At 42.6% G+C, this 10,339-nt stretch overlaps 2 protein-coding genes across 4 annotated transcripts in view; one reads left to right on the top strand and one right to left on the bottom strand.

The window, feature by feature from the left end:
* The window catches only part of LOC106525539 (TNF superfamily member 10), an 11,371-nt gene extending 9,900 nt beyond the window's left edge, over positions 1-1,471 (top strand). For 2 of the 3 annotated variants that reach the window (XM_014019816.1, XM_014019814.1), the window contains exons 5-6: positions 34-269; positions 353-1,471. In XM_014019816.1, coding sequence (XP_013875270.1) covers positions 34-269; positions 353-562 — 446 coding nt within the window. In that variant the 3' untranslated portion in view covers positions 563-1,471. The remainder of the gene's footprint in view (positions 1-33; positions 270-352) is intronic. The other variant, XM_014019815.1, reaches the window with a different exon arrangement.
* A 2,539-nt stretch (positions 1,472-4,010) lies between these two features.
* LOC106525537 (MSL complex subunit 2) overlaps positions 4,011-10,339 on the bottom strand; it is a 9,391-nt gene continuing 3,062 nt past the window's right edge. Inside the window, exons 2-3 of the mRNA XM_014019810.1 lie at positions 7,254-8,650; positions 4,011-5,591 (exon numbers count right to left, since the gene is read on the bottom strand). Of these exons, the coding sequence (XP_013875264.1) occupies positions 5,289-5,591; positions 7,254-8,650 (1,700 nt within the window). The 3' untranslated portion in view covers positions 4,011-5,288. The remainder of the gene's footprint in view (positions 5,592-7,253; positions 8,651-10,339) is intronic.

The following is a 10,339-nucleotide window of genomic DNA, read 5'->3' as shown; positions in this document are numbered from 1 at the left end:
TTATATATGTAGTATTTCTGCTTGTTGCCGTAGCAGGTTTGTGGAACAACAGGGGCTACGTCGGGGAGCGCATCAGAGCATGGGAGAGCCAGAGAGGTCTGTCGTTCCTGCAGAACATGGAGCTGAGAGGAGGCGAGCTGCTGGTGCCCAAAGCAGGGCTCTACTACGTCTACGCTCAGACCTACTTTAGACTCCCGTCTGCGGCAGAGACCGAAGAGGACGCAGCGGAGGACGAGGGAGCAGAACTCATCCAGTACATCTACAAAAAGGTTAGGGGTTGTTCTTGTTGGGGCTGATGGAGGAGATGAACTAAAAAACTGGTTTTGATCTCGTTTCGTTCCGTGTTCTTCAGATGAGCTCCTACACGGGGCCCATCTTGCTGATGAAATCCTCCCGGAGCGTCTGCTGGCCTCGCGGTCAGGAGCCGGGCCTCTTCTCTCTGCACCAGGCCGGCACCGCCTTCCTCCAGCCCGCCGACCGCCTCTTCGTCACCGTCAGCAACGCCAGCGCCTTGGAGGTGGACGGGAGGGCGAGCTACTTTGGGGCTTTCCTGGTGGGCTAAACGGAGYGAACCGAAACTGGGACGTGGTTCAGCAGAATGTCAGAGGCTCTGCTCGAGTCGCTGTCTGAAAAGACTGGAAGATTAAAGAACTGATGACCTTCCTGTGGATGGTGGAACTGTAGCTGCGATTAAACAGAGGAACACTAAAGTGGTCTGAAGAAACCAACAAAGAAGAACCACTTATCTGGTGTTTATTTACCCCAGCAGCAGTAGCTAAACTTCACACAGGCTGGGAAACAGGATGTATGACGTAAAAAAAAACTGGATCTGTTGTGTGTTTGGGGCCGCACAGACAGAGTGACTAACTGTTGCCTGCAGGTACAGCAGTCAGAGCCAAGGAGCCTTTCCTAGGAAGCATAAAACAACATGTCCACGGGTCAAAAGTTCACATTTTTTACTGAGAATAGTTTCCAAGTTGTTGTTTTTTTAAATATGGTGGGATTTCTTTCGACTTTATTCACCCGTGGCTGAAGGTTTTGAGAGTGACGTCAATAATAATTGTCACTGACATGATTTCAATGATCCTCTTATTAACACAGTTGAAAGTTTTGACGAGGACGAGCCTGGAATTCTTGTTTTGTTAACCGTGGTCACCTGCAAAGACTTTAGAAGTGTTGACGGGTTTCTGAGACGGGACATCGGTGATGACTTTGACGTTTTGGAAAGCAAAGTTGTCGCACAAACTGTTTTTTTTAACATGTTCCAGACTCAGGTGGTAGGATGTTTCTGCAACTCCTTCAAAGACATTAAGGCCCAGCCCCGATGCTCAGTGCGCACCCTACACCCCTCTGTGAAATGTGGGTTCAGTCCAAGTGCACAGAAGTGTTCCAGTGCGCAGGTTACAAGCGTGCAAAAAAACTAAGAATTGGGATAGTACGGGTTACGACTTGCGCCTCTGCGTCSTAACTGTGACATCCAACATGGTGGGACCAGTCACTGTTTTGGCATTTGTATTGCTAAAAATGATAGTACAACTACAAAAAGCAACCGTTTTTAGGAGAAGAAAGCTTCTTCTTTATTGGTAGTTAGCAGATTATTTAAGTGCATTAATACCACCACTAAACTGGAAGGTGCTCAGTGGACATTGCCAGATATCTACCTTTTAATTCAAAACGTCACACACAGCGATGAATTGTGGGTAATACACTTTGCCAAAGTCCCTAAAAATGTGGACTTTGCGTAAGGGTGGAAATAGTACCCAAAATGGGCGGGGCTAAGAGCGGATGTGGAGAATGTGGGACACACTACTACGCACTCAAACCCTTCAACATGAACGCGCATTTGAAGTGCACAAGGGTGGAACGAGGGTGGGAGTGTGAGTACTGGGACAGGGTCTGAGAACTCTTTGCCCTTGTGAAGCTGTGACATTTCACCCGAAGGCAAAAGTGATAACTAGAACTAAATCCAGGGACACTTCCAGCTCGGAGATAAAATCTTATTAAAGGCACAGTGTGTAGGATTTGTTGTTTTCAGCAACATCTAGTGGTTGAATCATCCTCCCTGGTCCTCCCCCCACCCCCACCCCCCGCTTCCAAACACAAAGGAGTTGCTACGGTGTCTCTCAGGTGTCAAAAACCTTTGATAATTCCAACCGCGATGTCTACCAGCAGCTTCAGGGCTAGTGATGTTTCAAGTGGTAAGATTATGAGCTTTAATAAGTACAATTATCCCAGCTACAATGACAGACAACAAATATTACATTTATAGTATTACAACTAAAACCGTTTTTGACGCCGCCACCGCAGTTTGTCCTTCATGAGCCTTCGTAGACAAGATGGCGGTGCAAGATGGCGGCTGCCTGTAGTGGCGACCCGCGACCATGGAGATATAAACAGCTTTTTATAAGGTAAAAATAATAAAACAAGGTCTTTGTCTGCAATGATTAGACATGTTTTTTTTATTATTGTCATTAGTGATTATCTCAATTTCGGCTAAAAGACTTGACAAATTCCTACACACTGTGCCTTTAAGTGTTATTAAGGTAAAGTGATGGGGACAGATATGGTTTCATTTATTTTTACATATGTATTCATATTTAAACTATAAAAATCAAGTGTAACAGCAGAATGTGTCTCCACACTGTTTTTAGCCTTTCCAAAGATTAAAAAAACAAACTAGAATTGTTCTTGGAGAAACTAAAGGTGTCATCCAATTTAAATAAAGATTTTAATTTGCTGTTTGTTGGAGATCACTTTTACCTACTACCATCTCTAATTCAGCCAAATAGGTCTAAAAGTTATGGTCAATTTTGCATTTTAGCGGTGGTGGCCATCTTGGATTTTTGATTTGGCTTCAGTATGTGATGGAGTCCGTTCTTAACTTCCACCACACCAAGCTTTAACACAAAATGTTTTAAAATGTTTGAATTGTTGCAGTTTCAAATGACCTCTTGCAGCCATCTTGAATTTTTATTTAGCATTCAGAATTGGTCAAAGCTTGTTCTTTTCAGCTACTATACCAGTTTTCAGCTCTGTAAATCTTAGTGGTTAGCTTAGATTGGGATTAGCATTGGTGATCCCAATTATTATACCAAATCGTGATGAAACGTGCAAAAGAACTTACAAAGTATTTGAAAAATCATTTTAAAATTGCACCTTTATATTGCACAGTTCAAATAAACTTAGCTGCAAAAAATAGTCTTCCTTTAAACTATTCATTTTCCATTTTTATAAATCTGGTTAATTTGATTTGCTGTGCTGCAGCTCACACACACACACACACACACACACACACACAGAGTGAGACGGAGTTTGCCTTTGTTAATACTGTATAAGTGAAAGGAATTAATGGTTCCCAACCTTTTTAGACTTGTCCTGAGCCATTTTGTCAAACCACTAGTACACCTTCAGTCAAACGTAATGATTCTCCAAACCTATAATGTACAACGGAATATTAAATGAAAATTATTTATTTAACCCCTTAGAACATTTAGTTCTCAAGCATTTTATTCTTTTCAACACAAATTAAACAAAGATGAATATGTTRCCTTGAAAGTGAGTAAGTAATTAAATAAACCAGGTAATGGCAGGTGAAGGAAGCAGCAGCAAAGAAAATTCATTGTATTGTCCAAAATACATCAAATTCAAGGAGCTACGGTACAAGCAAATAAGAGCAAATTCTGTATTTTATAGAGTTCAATTTGTGATTGTTTGCATTTCCCGCATTGTGGAAATCATAGAGCCTTACTTTTATATTTTACACACCTGGGAGTTTATTCCACATACCCCATGATATGCTCGCATAGTTGAGAATCACTGTTATAAACAATGTGTATTAAACTATAGATTTTGTGTAAAATATCACGTCTTAAGTAAACAGCCCCAAGTCAAGTCTAAAGTCATATTAATGACTCGAGTCTGACTTAAGTCCAAGTCATGTGACTCGAGTACCCACCTCTGGTGCGTAATCCCACCCAATAACAGCCCATGCACTCAAAAAGACACAAAGCTGAAAAAGTAAAAAACTATGTTTTAATTCATGTTGTATTACATGTCTCCATAATATGGCAGTGAATGTTTCAGCAAGTCACTCAAACAAGTTTCTTTAACATTAGAAAATAAAAAAAGAGAAAAAAATCAGGGTTCAAGTAATGCCCAAACAAAATATACATATTTGAATCATACAGAGGAAGAGAAGTCATATCTGCTGAACAAACTCTACTTCACCGGCTACTTCCTGACTTAGGATGGACGAGCTGAGGTGTTTGTGATCGACCAGAGTCCGCTCTTGGTTCAGTCTTTCTTTTCTTTTGTTTTTGGTCACCAGTACTGACAAACATCATGAAGTTACAGCTGAGATGGTAAACACCAACACAGACGACACGCAGCCTCAGGAAAGATTGGAGGACTTTGTTGTGATTGGAGAAAACGAGACGCCGGGAACAAATCGGAAACAGTATCAAAAATAAGCTTCAAGTTTCTGATCAGTCAAATTTGTGTGTGTAGTTAAAGGATATCTTTTTTTTCTTTTTCATGACAACCTATGGCTTCAGTTTAATTTTCCACATAACTGTGTACAATCATATCACGATGTTTACAGTCTGCAATGATAAAAGTGTAAACAACCGGAGCAGGCGGGCTCCTTGTTGCTATTGCTGTGATAACCAAGAGGAGCTTTAGGTGCTGTTTTACCAATCGAGCGTATATCTCTAATATTAGAGTTAATCTCACGCACGCACTCAAACCGTGGCACCAGGCAAGTGCTCTGACATCATCAGACAAGCTGAAAACCAGCTGAYGGTGCTCGGACTGAAGGGACTACTGACAGAACGAACATTTACAGTTAAACTGTGAACATGTTAGGAGTTAGTACTGACTGTCCTGATACCAGTAAAGACAGCAACACTCGAACTGGAAAACGGCTGCAGCTTTGATAAACACAAGGTTGCAGATGCTAACATTTTGCACCGAATTTGAAGAAATAATAAAATCCACACAAGCATACACATACTAGAATAACCTGTCCTGGGTTTCTATTGCCTCTTATGTCTGTCGTCTATGAACATCCTTAAATGAAGTAACTACAGACTGGCAGCACAACACACCGGCACGTAGGCACAATACAGGAGGCTTTGGCACACCCATGCTAGTTTTACTACTCAGCATTTTCCAACAAAGAAAAAGAGCAGGTCACAGAATATGATAGCTGCCGTGCTTCCCTCCCCCGTGAAGGAAGGGGTGCAGGTGGTCCCCACAGACCCAGCGATCGGCCGTCACAAGCCCGCCGCTCATCCGATCAGCAGCTCCAGGCTGTCTTCGTAGTTGGGATCCCGCGGGGGGCTGGGGGACAGGAAGGCCGTGGTCACYGGAGTCCCCGTGGCCGTGGCCACGTTGAGGAGGGTGTTGGCGCGGATGCTGGTGGTCGCCGGGTTGCGGAGCGCCGCGGCCGCCGTGATGCTGGTCAGGTTGATGCCGAGAGTGAGCCGCGTCTGCTCCAAGGCCTTCTCCGGCACGGCGAAAGCCTCCAGCTTCTTCTCACCGTTGGCCATGTAGGAGTTCTGACAACCCCGACAGATACAATCCAGGCACGCCTGAGAGGATGGGAGAGGACGACGTTAGCCTCCAACACTTCGGCCACACACACACACACATGCACACATGCTTTCTGTTACGCAGAACAGCTGCAAGACTCGCACACATTTTAGTGGTAAAATCTGACTAAGTGACATTTTCATCTTGYAGGCTTGGATTGCAGGAAGTGCAGATTGGTTGACTTTGCAGAAATGGTTACAATCACAACCTTCTGAAACGGAGTGATCAAAGAGACATGAAATAACCCCCCACCAACGCTGTGAAGAGTTTTCAAACAAAAAAAATAACTCATTTTTGCAAAATGCGACTGAGCAACTTTCACTATATTCTTAGTTTTTCTTCCTTTTGCAATCTAGCTGCTTCTGAACACTTTGTGTTGTTTTAGCCATATTTGAAGAAGTTCAGCTCATCCAGGAGACAGGTGCTGGATTTGTTTTTTGTAACGTCTATAAATTTTGAAATGGTTCACTTTATTCACAGAGATTTTCCCCATAGAAATACACCGAGACCTCTTCAGTTCTGTTTAAAACTTCGTTCACTTTGTGAACGGCTTCAGCCTAAATGCTCTATTACAGGCCGCGGGCCAAATGCAGTAATATAATACATGAAATGCAAATACTTCTTAAGTAAAGTTGTTTTATTTTTATGATTAAGCTAGCAGCCAGTGCAGTTGCCCACATTATTATTTTTTTCAACCCATGGACATGGGGAAAATTCAACATATGTTCAGGCAGCAAAGATTCATGGGATTTTCACAAGTTAAATTTTGAGTATATGTGATATAAGGTGTGTAAATCTAGATATGGGCTTAAATCTAATCTAAATGTCTCATGTAGTTACTTGTATTTTATGTTTAATCTTAATTCAAAGTTAAAGTGACTTCAGCTCCTTGTACCTATAGTTGTACCAGTGGTTGAAAAGTGGAAATATAATGTTTCTACAGGTCAGATTATAATCTAATAATCAGGACTACTGTTGGTGGGCCAAATTACGGCTCCACTCTGGGCACCTCTGCTCTATTAGCTACTGCTCTGCTATATAGCCTTTTGCTACATTTAGCTACTCTTTCTCTATTTTTAACTTTTAGCAAACATTTCATTGCTTTTAGTTACTAGGTACTGTTTTGCTATTTTTAGCTCTCCTTTCACTACTTTAAGCTTTTTAATAGTGTTTTACTACTTTTAGCTAGCATTTTGTCTTATTTAGCTAGTGTTTTTCTTTTAGCTTTAATAACAAGTCAAGCACTCGGCATTCATATGCTAGTTTTGAAAAATAAACAAATCAAATAGATGCGTTGTTATATTTTACATTTTGAAATGTAGCAGTACTGATGAAGAGGACTGTGAGTAGCACCTGCCTTTTAACACATTTTCTAACTAAATTAAATGTATTATTAAATAACACAATAATATAAATAATAGATACACAATTTTATGTAAATTACTATTGTTTGAATTTAATTGGGTAAAATTTTCTCCTTCCTACTGCTTTGCATTTTATTTGTGATTTGTATTTTTTTCTTTTGTATAAACAATTTATTTTTAATGAAATTAATAAAGCCTTAAATAAATAAATATACAGATCAAAGTATAATGTAACCATAAGAAGTGATGAATAAACAGAGTTAGTTTGTATTAATGCAGAAACAGTGATGGTCTCACCTTGCGGTTAGAGTAACAGGGGCAGCGCTGCCCCCTACAGGTTAAAACTGATGGGTTCTGAGTGGCCCGGCCACATTTGCAGCCCTTCTTCTCCACCTGCTTCTTGTAAGGAGGCCTAACAGGCGGYGTGGGCAGTAGGCAGCCTGACAGCAGGCGCTGCTCCTTGCTCCGGTCCTTGGTCTTTGACCCTCCACCGCTGCGAGCCTTGGCGTGGGGCTTCTTGGGGCTTTGCTCCACGTGCTTCCTGGCGCCCTTGCTGTGGTTCTGTGGGGGACGACTGGGCTTGGAGAGCACGCCGTTGGGAAGGGAGGAGTACGTGTGCGCCGGCGTCGTTACGGGAGGCGTAGGGAGTTTTGTGTGCAGCGTGTGGGGGGAGGCTGGAGTGTGTAAATACGGGGAGCCCTGCAGGATGGAGACGATGGGGAGGGGCTTCACCTGCTCCCGGTCACTCTCGGACCGGGAGCGCTTGCGGTTAAGGCGGATTGGTGGGGGCTTGGAGGCTGCTGAAGGCTCGCAGGAAGATGCTTGTGTGTGAGCACCGTGACCTGCCACTGTGTTAGTCCTGCCAGTTTGGATCTGTGTGTAGTTGTGGGCTGCGTCCAGCTGCAGGTACATGTGAGTGTGTGCTCTGTCCGTGGCTATGTGTGTGTGTATCCTTTCTGGCTGTGAATGAAGAGAGTCTCGCCCGGGCTGAAGGGGATCTAATGTCTGTAAGACCTCCTCTACACTGAGGAGCAACACCTCTCCCTCCTCCAGCTCCCTGTTACAAGCCTCCCCACCCCTGAGTGAGCACACAGTGCCTGGCGTCGGTGTTAAAGGTCCAGTGGTCAGACTCAGCTCCAAACCGCCACAAGCAGCATCAGATACAGCTACTGCCGCATGCTGCCGCTCCTCAACCAGTTCACACACTTCCAGCTCCGGGGAAGAGGGATCCAGATCCTCCAGCGCGTCTCCGTTGCATTCCTGGCGTCCGTTGAAACACGGAGGGTCGGAGGAGGAGCTCTGGGGAGCAGCTGAGAGCTCGGTGGGAACAGGCGGTGCCTCTGTGGGGGTGAGAGACTCGGGAGCAGACAGGTTCCCGTCTTCTTGAAGCCAGCCCGGGTCGTCCGTCTCCGCTTCGTGGGACGTCAGCACCTCTTCGAGCAGGCCCATGACCTCTGGAGAGCCTCCGACGTGGCTGCTGATCGACTGCAGCAGGGGCGAGTGAGTTACGTAGAGGCAGAGCTTTCTGTAGCACTGCACCAGGAGGGAAAGCTGCTTGTTCTCCTGGAAACAGGAAGAGTCCTTACAGCGACTGCACGACAGCCTGATCTGCATCTTCTGGCCTTTACAGCCCAAGCAGACATAATGCTGACACTCTGGGTGTGTTGGGGAGATGGGATCCTGGAGTAGTTTGCCTAAAACAGAAAAAAAAATAGACTTTTAAAAATGCATAGAGTTTATGATACAGTCTATTTAGGGCTGCACAATATATTGCAAATTTATCGTTATCACGATAACAGCCAGTGCAATATGCATATCAGAAAACATGCATAAATTGCAATAAATGATTGGCTCTAATGTTTGCATTTATGTGGTTTGTCAGCATCAATCTGATCAATAAAATGAACTAGAGAAACAACATCAAATCATAAATCACTTCAAAGTATTTGTTGATTTATTGCAAGTCATATCGTCATCGCAATATTAAGCACTGTTATCGCACATCGCAGGTTTTCTTGATATCGTGCAGCCCTAAGTCTATTAGCTTGGCTAATGGTACCATATTAAGAGCAGACATTCACACTGAGTACATTTATCAAACAGAGCTTCAACTTTACTGTTATCAACACTCAGTGTGACAACTATAAAGTTTATACTTAAAAAACATTTCAATGATCCATTGTCTCACTTATCTGATCAGTTCAGACAAAAAAACATAACGACTTACATACAATGATGTCAGATTCACTAAGGATTTATCTTCAATATTTATTTTAATGTTACTTATTTCAAAGTCGTAAAGTCCGGTGAAAACCAAATTAATGAACAAACAAAATCTGCACTTTTTTTCTCTCTCACATTAGTGGTTAATGTGTACTTACAGTTTACATTTGTGTTAGCAAAATTTGTGAATGGCTGCCACTACCRCAGGCGTTTATGTGCGGAAACAGGCAAAGTTTAAAAACCAGTCATCAATGGTGACGTCCACAAAAGAGCTGCGTGGTATCGAGACGCCTGAGAACTAATACGTACTGGTACATATTTACAGATTTGATGAGTCAAGTATGCAGAGGAAAAGGATACGTCAGGTTGAACAGGTAAACCAACTAGTCTAGCAAATATTCTGCAAATCTGTGTTTTTATGGCTCTTCTCCGTCCGACTTGACCCCTCATTATTGGCAGTTGTCTTACTTGACTCTGATTCACTCATATTTCCACCTGAACATCTTCTCTGAGGCTCTTCACCGGTCTGATTAAACATTACGTGTTTTCAGCAGATTTAGCGGTGCACTTTATTTACACTGAGTGCGGGCACACATTGCACAACTATATATCTAAAAGACCACTGGGTTAAACTTTTTCAAAATGCACTAGGGCTGGGTGATATATGCCTGAAAAATGCATCAAGAAATAAACATTTCAATCAGTTGCTTTCAATGATTATTGATTAGTTTTTTTTTGTTTTTACTATTTGAAATAAGGACCAGGAAAAAAAGCCTGATTAATTTAGCCTACAATGCTGTAGGATTCTGAGTTCAGTGAAATTATCAACATTCTATTGGACAACTTTTTAAAATATTATTCACATGTCTATCACAATATATATTGTTACTGATTTATTGTCCAGCCCTAAAATGCACCATTAGATACAACACAGGATAACATTTCAATTTTTCTTTTTTTATAATTTGCAATTAGGCCTGTCGCAATAGTCAATAAATCAATTAATTGCACAATAAATATTTTGAGGTCAGTAAAAAAATGAGGAGGATAAGTTTCATTTTCCTGCTTGTTTGTTTACTTCGTCTCTCTCCCTCTCTGTGCTCCGCTACACAGGAGCTCAGCTGACTCCTCCCCTCCTGTTTTCTTAGTGTGGGAGGAGT

This window comes from Austrofundulus limnaeus, unplaced genomic scaffold (genome assembly GCF_001266775.1).
Source record: "Austrofundulus limnaeus strain Quisiro unplaced genomic scaffold, Austrofundulus_limnaeus-1.0 Scaffold232, whole genome shotgun sequence".
Classification (NCBI taxonomy): domain Eukaryota; kingdom Metazoa; phylum Chordata; class Actinopteri; order Cyprinodontiformes; family Rivulidae; genus Austrofundulus; species Austrofundulus limnaeus.
Note: the sequence above shows the minus strand (reverse complement) of the source record. Positions and strands in the feature narration are given on the sequence as shown.